The sequence below is a fragment of the Uranotaenia lowii genome, chromosome 1, assembly GCF_029784155.1.
Source record: "Uranotaenia lowii strain MFRU-FL chromosome 1, ASM2978415v1, whole genome shotgun sequence".
NCBI lineage: Eukaryota > Metazoa > Arthropoda > Insecta > Diptera > Culicidae > Uranotaenia > Uranotaenia lowii.
This window is the reverse complement of record NC_073691.1, coordinates 173,759,475-173,774,413: the sequence shown is the minus strand read 5'-3', so window position 1 is coordinate 173,774,413 and position 14,939 is coordinate 173,759,475. Positions and strand designations below refer to the sequence as shown.

The following is a 14,939-nucleotide window of genomic DNA, read 5'->3' as shown; positions in this document are numbered from 1 at the left end:
TGAAAACAAAATGAGTCAATTTTAGAAATGTTTAAGAAAGTTTTTACATACATTCGATGAAAGTTTATGAAAAATAGAATTAATCAACTGCATAACAAAATAAAACCATTTTAAAAGAAAAAAAGACACTTAAATATTATTATTTCGAAACCATATGACCAACTGTGAAACAAGTTGAAGTTTATTTCGAAACAAACTTTTATACTGTTATAAAAAAAATTAAAATTATTGACACAATTTTGAAACATTTTTTGGCTTATTCAGAGCAGATTTGAAAAAAAATTAAAAAAAAAATAAAATTTGAACAATTAAAAAAATAAAAGAATTGTAACTTAGAAAACAAGGAATTAGTGACACAAAATAAAAGAGGTATTTAAAAAAAATTAAGATAAATGAAAATTGAGACGGCTTGTAAAACTTTGAAACTAAATAAGATAATTTAAGAATTTTAGAAACAATTCAATGACAATTTTCAGACAAATAAGGGATCACTTTGAGACAAAGTTGAAAAAAAACTAAGAAGAATTTTGAGGAAATTTCAAGACAACAAATAAATTTAAAACGAGTTAAGGTGATATCAAAGACATAATTTATTAAATTTTAGAATGATTTTAAACGATTGAAAAAAAAATAGATAGTTAACATAATAAGAACAAATCCATCTTGTCGCTAGAACGAATTTTATAGACTCCCTTCGGGCCCGAAGAAAAACCACCCAAAGTTCCAGTGAGGGATGTGTAAGCTGTGCTAAATTTGGACTACATGTTCGAAATTTATTTTTTTTCTAAAAGCTGTCGATCTTCTTCTACAGTTCTATTTAATTTCCTACTTCCCTTTCTATGTTTTTCTCCTCTTGAAACAAAAAGTTTTAGACCTAAGTAATTAATTGTTATAAACACAAAACGAGTTTGGCTCCTTAAAACTCTAAGGTATGAACCGTTTCAAATAAAAAATTATAAAAAAATAATAAGAACAAATAAAAAATATTTCAAAAATAAATAAAGAGCCATTCTGAGGCAAAAACAAAAAATAGAAACGTTGTCACTGTTTTGAGGTTGAATTTGGAACAAGTTTGAAAAAATGTAAAGAAAAATTTGAAGAAAATCGAACAAAGTAATTAAATAAAACTCAAGACAAATCAAAATATCTAAAGACAAAATTGAATTTAAATTGCGATTGTTCAGAATGCTTTGAGACCCATTTGCTGCAAATTTCAATTTCAAATTTGAATAAAAATTCGAGACCATTTAGGAACATATTCAAGACATATTTCAAAAAGTTTTCTTTAAAATTTTAAAAAAATCATATATTTTAGAAAATTCATTAAAAACATTTTGGGAATCTTTTAAATAGTTCTGAAAGCATTTTGAGATAAGGTTTAGAAAAATTCGTTTTATGGAAAAAAAAATCAGACAAATTCCAGAAAATTTCGAAACAAATGAGAGACAAATTTTAGTCAATTTTGAGAAAATAAAACTATTTGAAAACAAGAGATGGATCAAATTAAGTCAAATAAGAACCATTTCAGAAAATATTGTGCCAAGTTTTAGAAAGTTCAGAACAAAATGAAACAATTTCAATTTAAAAAAAATAAAGGCAAATTTTAGAAAATAAAAATGAATCTTATCAAACAAAAGCTTCGAATAGATTTAAATTATTTTTAGACAAATTTAGAAAAAATTGAAAACTTACAAGTAAATTTGAAAAAAAAAAATGAGACAATAAAAAAACAATATCGAGACGAATTTGGAACAAACTATTAAATGGAACAAAATCATTGTTTAAACATTTGGAGGATAAATTTTCGACAGTTATGAGAAAATTTGAAGACTAATTTGAGTTAAATTTGAGAAAAAAAGAAAAATTTACAACAATTTTGAGTTAAATTTGAACACTCAATTGAACATTTTAAAGAATTAACACATTTTACCGTAAATTATTAGGAAAATTTTGGAAGTTTAAACTTAAAGGACCATATTAAAAACAAGAAATTATTTTAAGGCTAACTTGAGATAAGTTTTGAGACAAATTTTCAGGAAATTTTCAGGACTATTTAATACAGATTTAAATATTCAAAGCAATTTAAAGCTCTCCGAGACAACTTCGAGACAGAAATACTTCAATCAATTCAAAGTAGAATTTGAGATTAATTTCATATAAGTTTAAAAAAATCATTTTGAGATAATTTCCAAACAAATTGAAGAAAAACTAGAAGCTAATTTTGACGATTTGACAATTTTGGCAATTTTGACAATTTTGATAATTTTGATAATTTTGATAATTTTGATAGCTTTGAAAATTTTGAAAATTTTGAAAATTTCGACAAAACTTAGATATTTTTGAAAAAAATTGTAATCGTTTGAGATAAAAACTAGTGCCAAACAATATCAACGAAACTATTGTTTTATAGATAAGGGATGCTAAGTTTAGTGAAATTCGTACCTAAACCTTTTGGGCCTACACGAAAAAAACAAATTACGCCGTTTTGTCACACACGGTCAAATTCGCTACGTCTATTGGACCTACAGAAATAAAGTTGGTGTAGCTTCACGTTCCGAAAGAAATGATAAATTTAAATGAATTTAAGACAAAACCGCGCTTATTAGGTAAAATGCAATCGCGTTTATCCTGATTGCCCGTTAACTCGATTTGTTTACATTTGGTAGTCTTACTCTTATGAAATGTTACTGTTGGGTTTTTTTTAACCATTTTGAAGCTTATATTAAAGTGTTGCCACATATTTGTTTTATTTATTTCTGTAACTTTTATTTTTATTCTGTTCATTCTTATCTCATTTCCGAATTCTGCTCGCCTCTGATCTCAAATTGAAATTTATATTTCGATAGTCAAAACCGATTCACTTCAAATTTGGGTTTCTTCACTTTTTATACTTCATTTGACTTTTTTTTTCAAACTTTTGAAGTTTTCTAATGAGCTGAATTTTTTTCAAAACTAGAATCATTCCCAAACAAACAAAGCAACAGCCTTTCCATTCTGTGTTTCACCAGTCCGTCTTATTCACCGGATCTGGAATCATTTTCAAACAAACAAAGCCGTAGCCTTTCAAATCTACGCTTCGGTAGTCCGTCTTGATCACCGGAACTCGAACCATTTCAGAAGGAAAAAAATCAGCTTTTCAAATTTGCGCTTTTTCAGTCCGACTTATTTACCGGAACTGGCATCATTTCAAAACAAACAAAGCAAGAGCCTTCCCTATCTGCGCTTCATCAGTCCATCTTATTCATTCATTCTACGCGCATCGTACCAACTATGTCATTGTCGCGAACTGACGATTGATCTGAATCATAATTCAGAGTCAACACGTCCGTTTCTTAAAAGTTTAGACCAATGACTGATTTGTGTTTTTGTTTACATTTTGAAGCTTCTGTTGCAGTGGTGCCACTTATTTGTTTCATTTATATTAGTTTTTATTCTTTGCATTCTTCGTCTCATTTTCACACCTTGAAAAAAAACATCTTTCAACCATGATCATTACTTTCAGTGTAACTTTAAAGAGTTTCTACTTGAAACCGACGCACAAAATTCAACTGCTGCATAATTATGTAATGTTTTGTGTTATCTAGTGCATCTATTTTAGTATGCCAACCAATGCTTTAATTATGTGACGAGTGCATCAATTTCAACCTGACAAGCTTAGCCGTCTTTTATTTTAGGAAAAAAAATTACACATGCTCGGATTCCGTACCTCCAACCAGCACAAACTCCAACTCCACCATACTTCGAGTCTCAGCCTCGGCACCCGAAAACGTGCTTTCTCGCTCGTCTCGTCTTGCATGAGAAGCGACGAGCGGTGTGCGGGGAACTTCGTACGATTTCGGACGATTGATGACCGTTGGGGTTTGGTGTGTGCAAATTTGTTCGAATGATGGTGCTATATAACAACAATTATGGCAACAAAAGAAAACCGAAAATGATGTAACGAAAAAGGCACCATCAAACTTATCGCTACTGCTACTGCCGCCAGCTAAATACCGAACGGCATGACACGGCATACACACACACACACGATGAGGAGTGTGTGTCGATGATGTAGATGGCCACGATTGCGTCACGGCCGTTAGAGCACGCTCGCCGGTTGCTTCGATTCAATGAGGACGACTCTACCTAAGACTGATAATAAAATCCATCGGGAAAACTACGTAATTTGTCCGGTAAAAAATAGAACATGCGGAAAACATGAAAAAAGTTGTTTGCCATCGCTTTGTTCTGAAACTTGTTAATACAGTCATTCCGGTAGCAGACCCATGTTAATTTTCAAACCACTCCGAAGATAAGGGCTGTCCAAAATTCATACCGTCATTGCCACTTTACAAATGTCGTCGACAAGCACCCGAGGGAACATCAACGGCCCCGGTAGATAAATAGAATTAGCGTGCAAAAATATGTGACAGCTCTGACAGTTTTCCCCTTTTTCCTCCGGTGCAGGGAACTCGATCTTCTGAGTTTGGCTGGTTCCTTGTCCGGAAAAGTTACTCCGACAAACTTTTACCTGCAGAGCAACCGACCTCGGTGCTCTTAAAATGGACTCTTTATGGCCCTCGCGTCGAGTGTCTTCTTCAACTTTTGTTTTTTCTTTCCATCTCAATAGCTAGCTGCTACTAACAACAATTCCCCTGTGTAGATAATTTATGTAACTTCACCAGCTTTTTGCCCCACCGTTTTTGGGCGCCTCCACCGGAATTGGATAAATTTTGTTGAGTCACAATATGCGCAGAAAACGGTGTTTTATCTCCAAGCTGAATGAAAAGGCTTGACTCTTTCTTGGCCCAAAGTCGACTGGTTTTATTGCAGCTTTAAAAACTTGATAGCAGGGCTTCGCGCTGCTAGTATTGGTGCAGCAAGCTGAGATGGTAGTGAGAAGCCTTGCATTAACATTTCACTTTTTATTATGCGCTGTGAACCAGTCTGTCGGAGGTAGGGAGATGTGGAGTTTTTTTTTGCTTTCGTTAACTTATCTACTCTTTGACGGACTCAAGCCTCTTCATCAGAGCCACACAGCTGTTAATGTTTTGCGAAAACACGTTTTGCATGTTGATGAGTGTTGATGGGATGAGGTGAAGAGGGATCGGTAAGGGTTAACGGAGTAGTAGGTATCTTGTTCCGACCAGTGAAATCTTGAAAGTGAGAGTGTTTCGCACGCGATTTTTATTGTGGGCCATAAACTTGATGGATATTTCTCCATCATATGGGCGATGTTCGCGTAAATTCAGTTTAATTCGAATGTTTTCATTTCATTCCCTTTATTTCTAGCCGTTTTACCTTTATAACTTCATTAGCTTTCTGATTTGTTTTTTTTTTATATTTGAATTAAACTGTTTATTGTTCTCGAAGCTTAAAATTAATTGTTTAAGGCTGATGCATCAACATTAGAAAAAAAAAGGGAAGAATTTTCTACGATATTTACTACGATGTTTTGCAAAATATCCTTTTCATACAATCACACAACGTATGCAATATTTTGAATGTATCATACATAACAGTCTTAAACTGGGATGTATAAAGGTGATTTTTGAACCACTTTGCCGGCTTTAAAATATTTGTAATAATGATTTTCTATTTGAAGATTTGACGATTTAAAAATATAAGATTTGGAGAACTATGTAATTAATTTTTAAAAATATTTATTTAAATATTTGTCATTCAGGACCATTTGACATTTCCAGAATTCTTGATTTACTTAAAACTCTTCGGAACATTTTAAACATTTTTTACATGCTTGACATCTTTGACATTTTCAAAAATTTTGACTTTTTTATTTTTGTCATTATTAACTACATGTTTAATCTCACCGCCTCCCTGAGCTCTTTCAACGCCCCCCAAATTTAAGAACAGGGTCCACCGCCCCCTGAAAGCTCTCAACGCCCCCGAGGGGCGGTAGAAATCACTTTGTAAAGCAGTGATTTGATACACCTTTTTTTCGCTTTAAGCCAAGATTAAACCCTTTCATCGTTTCATTCCATCAAAAGAGCAAGACAACCAAAGCAATTACAACCACCCTCATACTATTTAAGTGCATAGCCCGCCATTACAGTGATTAATGATAATAGGCATCAAGGCAAGACGAACACAGATTATCACGAAACATGTGTTGTTAAGCTATGACGCTTCGAATTTCACCTTCCCGGAGCAGCGTTGATTCCGTTCATCCATCCACAGTACCACTAATATTCGGTATCATTTCTCGTCTACTTCCAGAAGCAACGACCCGTAAAATACACATTTCCGAGAGCCGTTTTTTCCTATTTAGAGGGATAATCTTGCACAGGATAGACACATTAACAGAAGGCGGGAGAAGGTGAAATCTTCCAAAGACATTTCCCGCACGCAAACGCAAACACACGTACAACACCGGGAAACAACAGAAGAAAAAACACACTAACACACACAAATCCATTGCGAAACGCGAACCCAAAGTCCCCTATGAACAGGGATGGTAGAAGAAATGGACCGAGGACGACGATTGCCGGACGACAGCTGCTGCTGTGAGAACACTCCATTTTTGGTCGGTGTCGTCGCCAGCAGGGTTGATGATGATGGCCGGAAGTCCTGCAACAGCAACAACATCAACAAAAACAGCCGAAAAAGTCGCTCGCTGGCGACCCGGTGGATGTACGCGGCCCTCATTGCCTACGGGTTGCTGTGTTGCCAGATTGTCGCTGCCAATGGTGGGGGCATCCATAAACGAAGCGGCAACACTGCTGCATTAGATGATAGTAGCAATAGTGGTGAGTATCAAACAAAGTTTTTTTATACATATCTAAATTTAAAAAAAGATTTAAAGTAAGTTATGATTGTACGATTCTCGCGAATCTCGATTCAGAGATTCACTCAGACACCATAGACCAATAACTGATTTTGTTGTTTTGGTTTTGTCTACACACAAAAATTTATCGGCCTCAACTTAGCAAAAAGATGCCATTATTTCCCGTTACCACTATTTTTACGAATGAGTTAGCAAAATGCTCAGATTGATTGTTTTTGAGTAAAGCCAATTTTTTTACCCACCTTTTTTCTCATTGGAACTTTTTTTCTTATCGACTTTTGTTTTAAAACGAGTTCTTAAATATTTTCCAAATATCCTTCATCACAATTCTACATTCCATTCTCAGCAAAGGCCTTTCCAATCTGTGCTTTTCCTGTTGCTCTGTCTTCGTGAAAATCAATCAGCAGCAACAATCTTAATAATCTGTGCTTCCAAAGCCAACCCGTTTTTTTCCACCAGAAGGCCAAATGCAAAAAAACAATCAGCAGAAGCTGGCTTAAAATCTGCGCTTCCAAAACCAATCCGTCTTTGTCAACTAGAAGGCCAAGACAAAACAAATAATCAGCAGAAGCTGGTTTCAAATCTGTGCTTCCTAAGCCTCTGTTTTTTTCACCGGAAGACCAAAATCATAACAAAAAATCAGCAGCAGCAGCCTTGAAAATTTGCGCTTCCTAAGCCAATCCGTCTTTTTACGGAGGCTGAATCAGAAACAATTTTTTGTAGCAGTAGCCTTAACAATCTGCGCTCCCTGTGCAAATCCGTTTCTGTACCGGAGGCCAAATCAGAAACACATTTTTCGTTGCAGCAGTATTGACAATCTGCGCTCTCTGTGTTTGACTGACTTTGAAGTGTTGCCAAAATAATAAACGTTGCCATACACTGAAAAAAAAATTCATTTAAAATGTAAGTGACATCTGAAGTAAATTTTGGTAATTGTGCGGATACTACAAAGATGTTCATTAGACTGCCCCTAATTTGTATGGGAAATTGAAAACCTTTAAAATGTTAAGCGCTGCGGCTAAAATTGATCTAAGGCCTAGTGCAAGATCTCTTGCCAAATTTGGGCCAGATCGGATTACGGGAAGGGGTTGCTCAACGAGCCTGAAATTTGTATGGGATTTTGAGACATTTTGTTTGAGAGAAACATGGAAAACCAGTTTTTCATCAATAACTATTGTTTCCTTCGGCCGATTTTTTTTGAAAGTGGGTTTTCTTAAAGCCTAGTTTATGACTTATATTTCATCCGAAGACAGCAATTTGATTCGAATTAAGATTAAAAAAAATATTAGGCTTCAAAAAAGGGCTAATTTTTTTATTTCAACTCGAATCGATTTGCAGCGTTTGGATTAAATATTTGCCATAACTTGAAATTTAAGGAAATCTGTTTTTAAAAGAAATCAGCCGAAGGAAACCAAAGTTATCCATGAAAAACTGGATTGTCATGTTTCAATGCCTCAAAATCCCATACAAACTTCAGGCTCGTTGAGCGACCCCTTCCCGTGATCCAATCTTGCCCAAATTTGGCATGAGATCATGCACTAGGCCTAGGATCAATTTTAGCCTGCAGTACATCAGGGCCGTAGGAAGAACCTACTCATGGGGGGGGGTTTTGGTAACTGATTTTTACCTATGATTTTTTCCCAACAGCGCACGAACAAAAAAAATTAAAACATATTATGATTGTATCTACATACATACATGAATATTAATTTTTAAGTACTCATTAATAGTTTTCGTTTTTAGTCGTAACTTTAAAAAAATGGTCCTTAGCCTAAAAGGTGAGCTGAGTTTTTGTAATAAAACCTTTAAAAACAAAACATGGAATTTTCTTTCATTGATGGTTAAATATTTTATTTGTTCAAGAGTCTGGTAGATCAAAGTTATTGGATTTGAGCATAGAATAAGTTATTTTTAGGGTAGCCTTCAATTTCTTCAAAAAAATCACAATCCCAAGCCCAATCTTCCAAACTCTTTGAAAATTCTTAGATTCTATGTTCTGATAAAAAATAATAAAATTTTCCAAAAAACAAAGTAAGAGATAAAAATTTCGGTTCAATTTCTCTTGATGCAAACTTGAACTAAATTTATGTTTTTGATTTGAAATTTGGCTGTAAAAAACTGAAACTGTTGAACAATACACCGAAAAAATATAGAATTTTGAGGAAACTTTTTGGGTGAAGATCAGGTACATGTTCCTTTAACAGCAAATATTTTTCATAAAGAATCAATTCCATAATGAAAATCCTTTTTTTTTCAAATACAATTTTGATATTTTGCATAAAACAAAACTTAGAACATTCACTCAAATTCTACTTTATATATGTGATTTTCAGCTTAATTGTGTGTGCTAACTAATTTTGATTGAAATATTTGAAATCTGGTAATTGAATTGACAAGCAAATTTTCATGTTCTCTTCAATTCCTCAACAATTTTATATTGATTGAAAAACTCATTCACATGTAACATCTTGGTGAATTTTTTAGCTGAATTCTGAGTCTGAATTCAAAAATTGAACTTTGAATCTGTTTCCAAATTTCTATATGATTTTTGAAATGTACGAAAAATATTTTTTCTGAATATTTTATCCAGATCAGAATTTTTTGAATCTAGTTATAGACCCCTCATTCATGAATCTTTTATTTAAATTCTGTATTGATGGTTTAATCTTAATTCATTATTTAAATTATTTATTTTCTATTTATTATCTTTTATTATCTATTTTGAAGATCTGAATTACAATGGGAATTTCAAATGTTGAAACTGAGTTTTCCATTTTGGATCGCCACTTAGAAGCTTTAAATGTTTAGATTTTGTGTTAGAATAAAGTTTAAGGGGGGGGTAGGGTCTAACGGGTATAAAAAAACACGATTTTCACGATTTTTTTCTAGAGCTATCGGTCAAACAAATGTATTCCAATTTTTTGCATTATACAAAGCATTATTAAAAGAACATTTAAAATTTTTTTTTCGTAGAAAAATATTGAAAAATTAGCCGGTGACGAAGCACTTTCGAGGATGCCTTTTAGAAAAACAGGATTTGCGGTGGACACTGTATCTCAGCACAGAATCATCTGAAGTCAAAAAATCAGAGCAAAATATTTTTAATAGATGTTTTTCTGGACCCCAACGTTTTAATTTAACTTAAATTTTTTTTTATGAAATTTTTGTGGCTGTTTGAAGTAAAAACTACGATTTTTCACGAAAAAATCCGCCATTTTTCACCCGTAAAATCTCCCCAAAGTAGAAAAAACAAAAAAGAAAAACGTTGGGGTCTGGTATTTTATATGTAGAAAATATGTTCCAAATTTGAAAAGAATCGGATAAGTAGTTTTCAAATGACGATGTCCACGGACTTGAAAAATGTGCTTTCGAGAAAAACGCGTTTGAAGTTTTTGCTCTTGCTTTATTGCAGTATTAGATAGGAAGAGTTAAAGGCCTATAATTTCTACAGTTTTGCTTCAATTGACTTGAAATTTTGACAAAACATTCTTGAAATGTTTTACAATAAGAAAATAAAAAAATAAAAAAATCGATTTTTTGAAAGTGTTAGACCCTACCCCCCCCCTTAAGAACTTCTAATTTGAATATAAAACAAAATTCTTTTTTTTTCCATACTCGGAAAACTATTATCAAAATATTGAAAATGCATATGATTTTCGAAAAAAATGATTAAAAATGATTAACAGCCCAGATTTGTTCGGTCCGGATAAGTGCTGGAAAAATTCTGGCAACCTTATTCTATGAAGAAATGAGAAAATTTTGAAAAACTGTTGCAGAATTTTGAACTTGGGATGAAATCTTGAGGTTTTGGCATTAGTTTTTACTCTAGATTGTTATTTTTGAATAACTTTGCTCTATTATCATAATTTAATAATGAATTTAAAATTTTGAGTGTAGAGTATAATACCTCGCTTGCTTTTTTCGACTCTCATGAGGGGGGGGGGGGGGGTTCTAACCCCCAAACCACCCTCCCCCCCCCCCCCCCACCTACGGCCATGCAGTACATAACTTTTTCAAAAGTCGGGTCATTTGGGGCACTCTAATGTTCATCAGATAATACTATTTCCACATGTAAGTAAGTAAAGAAGTAGTGTTTAGAAATTATTGACTCAAAATTTCACAATACTACCGTTCAATTTAATGTATTACTATTAGTAGAAACCTATTCTAGTGTACTAATTTATTTATATTTATTTGTTCGGTGAATTGGTCTGAAAAATTAACAGAATGTATAAAAAGTTCCATTGTTTTACTTGTACTAGATAATACTCTGAAACTGGTTTTGCAATAATATATTTGAATTTTCCAAGAAAGCAAAACCAAACTTTTTTATGTGAATACTAATAATCCTCTAAGCATGGATAGCCAAGATTATCGCCAAAATGTCTATATTTTGAAGCTAAATACCAGACAGCAGAATATGAATTTCTTTGAGAAAATTTCGCAACATCCATCCACCTGTAGGCTCTTTATATATATAGATATTGAAAGTAAAAATGTTTGCATACATTCAGGGATCATTAGGTTTCAAAAACCTTATGGACCGCGGGCCAAATGGGTTTTGCCTATTAAAGACCCCGAATGTATGCAATCATTTTTTCATTCAATGTTCAAAAAGAACCCACAGCCGGATCTATGATGCCAAGTTTTTATAAAGATATTCATTTTCTGATGTTCGCTAGTTTAAAAGGCTATTTTTGTGAAAATCTTCGCCCATAAATACTCTAAAGGTTCAATTTGTTCTACTTATACTTCTAAACTTTCAAAAAGAGAAATTATTCTGTGTTATTTTTGTGTTGCGCCGTATTGTATCCTGTCTGTTTGTCTGTGATGCCAGGTGCCCGTTGTTCGAAGTAACAATACGCAATGACAGTAATTATTTACAAACTATTTAGCAGCCTTGATGGGGAGTGAATCAGCTTGATTGGCTCTTCGATCCGATTCCGGTTTCCAAAGGCGAATATCCGGCTTGAGTGAGCGCGATTCTGATGAATCAGCTGACTTCGTTGAGTAATTTGTTGTGCCAATGGCCGCCTACCGGTGATGTTGCATTGCGTAGGATGTATTTTGTTGAGTTTGTTACTTGAAATTGACTTTCCAAGTTTCTTTCGACAATAATAATCACTCAAGAGCTAAAATTTAACAGGATATTAAAGAAAATTGAGTTCATCATAAAGCAACTCAGGGCCAATGGTCTGTAGCACTGACCAGAGTAAAGCCGCTGTTGGTCATGAGCCGAGAGGAGAAATGAAAATAGCACCCCTATTCCGGTAGCTATTTGAAGTGGACCCTCAAAATGTAAACATAAATTCCTATCTGCAAACTTAGGAAAAAGACGAGGCAAAAGTGAAATTTCAATAATCACTTCGTCGACCCTCACTCACCAAAAGCTCCACTAGACACTGAATTGGACGTTTAGGTTTCGTGGAACCTGTAGGTACCTACGTCCTATTCAGCAAAGTTTTTCAATCGAATGAATACATTGCACTAAAAGGTACACTGAGAAAAAGGTTAAGGTAAAAATTATTTTTTTTAAAGTAAAGCTACCCTCTTTTTCTTCTTTGATTTCTTTGATAAACAGTTTATTTCGTTTTGTGCCTCACTTATGGGGTTAGGTTACATCTTATTTTTCCAAAACCATTCGAAGCTATTATTTAAATTCCATAAGATGAGAGGCAATAACAGTTAATCCTACTTTAAAAAAATGCTAACCACAGTAAATCCTCGCTCGCCCCTTTTTCTCTGTGCTGCGGAGTTTCCAACTGCAATCAGAATGTTTCAAATACCACACAAATTTTCGAGATAATTCACTTTCAACAGGTTGTTGCCGAGAACTATGCATGTAGATGTTCTGTGTAAATGTACGTACACCCCCAAACTGGGCCCCGAATGGAGGGACACGTTGAAATATTTATCGCCCCTTTACGAGAGTCCCTGGAAACTAACTTTCTCGGTCGCGCTCTTCCAGTAGTGTTTTGCACACCAACACGAGCGAGGGGGGCTCCTCTACTCGGAAATTGTAAACTTTTCCCTACTCATGGAGCGAACAGTTAACGATCCACTCAAAAAACTATTTCCTCACCACACTTTTGGGCGCCCGAAAAGCTTGGGCCCCTCAGGGGATGAATGATTGAAATTTCTTGCCACACTTTAGAGTCGGTAGGACCGACCCAGCAGCCAAACTTTGAACTTCACCGTCACTATCGGATAACCGTTTTTCGAGGAGGAGAGAGCTGTTTTAGTTGAGCTGGTTTTCTTGGAAAACGGGAATATTTTTGAGATCATCAATCACCGATGAACTGTTTAAGCTCTTTGTATTTTAAATAATTTTTATGGCATTTTTGAATATTATTCCTGACCTAACTTTAACGATGTGTTTTATATCGGAAAAGTGTGGACGGTCAAAGGCTAAAATTTAAAAATTTACACCCTAAAGTGATGTTTCACTAAACTCTCGTGTCAGAAAAATCGAAATTTATTGGAGACAGAAGGACAATTCAACTATATAATGCTTCAACTATTGCAAAATCATGATATCTGGAAATCCTATATTTCTGGTAACTCTAAGAAAATTTTTGCTAGATGTAGAATATTTACTGAAGATGAACATTGTATCACAGTTTTTCTAGATTCTTTTCAGAAAAAAACACTACTTGGGAACGTTACGACTTTTTGCTCTTTGTTGTTCGGACTGGTATGCAGTCTCAAAAAAAAAGTTGCCATAAAATTTTCAAAAAATATTCCAAAAACGGACAGAATAGATGTTTTTGCTTGGCACAAAAAAAACTGACCTGTACAAAATTTCAGAACAGTTGGACTGGATTTAGTGGTGCCTCAATGCGATCAAAGCTTCAATTATTCGACCTGGAAATCGAAACGGGAAAAAGGAACTTTATGCATAATGCCAAAAGACTTTAAATGCATGAAACGACGCGATATGGTATTATTAGAAAAACATATTGACCGAAAATTTACTTTCTGTGACTTTGTCTGGGATGACGGCTTTTTCTGAAACTCCGGTAGATTTATACGGAAAGTGATCCTTAAAAAAATAAAAAATAACGCATCCCTAGTAGGAAATTTTATCACGCGATGACCTTTAACAACAATTCAAATGTCAATGAATATCAAGAGTAACACAAGTTTACATGGAGTTTTAATTAAAAATAATAAAATTGTAAAAATTTTAAATGAAAAATGTAAATAGAAAATATTCCAAAACAAACATTGCGGAAATTAAATATTAATTATTATTTAAAGAAAAAAAACAAAAATGAAAAAAGTGAATAACATCAATTTGTACAAAAATTACAAAAAAAATCTATAACGAAAAAAAATAACTTTCAAAATACACAAAATGACTCAAATAAAAGATTAAAACTCTGGAAAACAACAAAAATTTAAAAAAAATCGAAAATTAGATAGAAATTCAAGTACAGATCCCTTTCGATTTTGGCACACGCCCGAACATTTTGTGTTGCCAAAATCAAAATTTTTTTCTCAACTTTTCTCACTTATTAAAATAAAAACTGTTTTTATCATCATTAACGTAAATTTTAGTAAATTTTTGACCATTTTTAGTCATTTTATATTTTTTCTAATCATGTTTTTATGCTAAAGGACTAAACACTTCTCTTGTTTTGTTTATAGTATTTTTTTAAATATGCAACTCATAATTTTGAAGAAAAAACGAAATTGCACCTGAATTTTTGTCACAGTGAACTAATTTGATGTAGAAAGTTACCGTTAAATGTAACTGGCAGCACTGTTCAAATGTTCCAAGGCAATGTAAATATGGTGTATTCTCTATGTTAATTTCAATCGGAAAACAAAATGCAGTTTGAGTTGAGTGAAGAAAGCTACAACTTAAGTATTGTTTTACAATATATTGTTGCTGTATGGAAAAAAAAACTTGAAATTTATTTTTAAATTCATTTTCTAGAAATTGGTTTAAAAATGTGACATGGTTCTACGTACTAGAGCCACGTCACATTTCGTTACATTTTTAGGAACAATTTTAAACTTGAATAGGTAAAGCACGTTCTAAAATCGAAAAACTTATAAAAATGCGGATGTAAGGGTAATACCAACGTCGGGTTAAGGGGGGGGGGAGGCCCAGGCCAAGCCCCTCCCCCCTCCGAGGGAAAATGTTCAA

General features: G+C 33.6%; 1 protein-coding gene across 3 annotated transcripts in view; it reads left to right on the top strand.

Annotated features, from left to right (window-relative positions):
- The window catches only part of LOC129756918 (uncharacterized), a 220,671-nt gene that overhangs the window by 162,345 nt on the left and 43,387 nt on the right, over window positions 1–14,939 (top strand). For 2 of the 3 annotated variants that reach the window (XM_055754162.1, XM_055754019.1), the window contains exon 3: window positions 6,217–6,746. In XM_055754162.1, the coding sequence (XP_055610137.1) occupies window positions 6,452–6,746 (295 nt within the window). In that variant the 5' untranslated portion in view covers window positions 6,217–6,451. The remainder of the gene's footprint in view (window positions 1–6,216; window positions 6,747–14,939) is intronic. The other variant, XM_055754092.1, reaches the window with a different exon arrangement.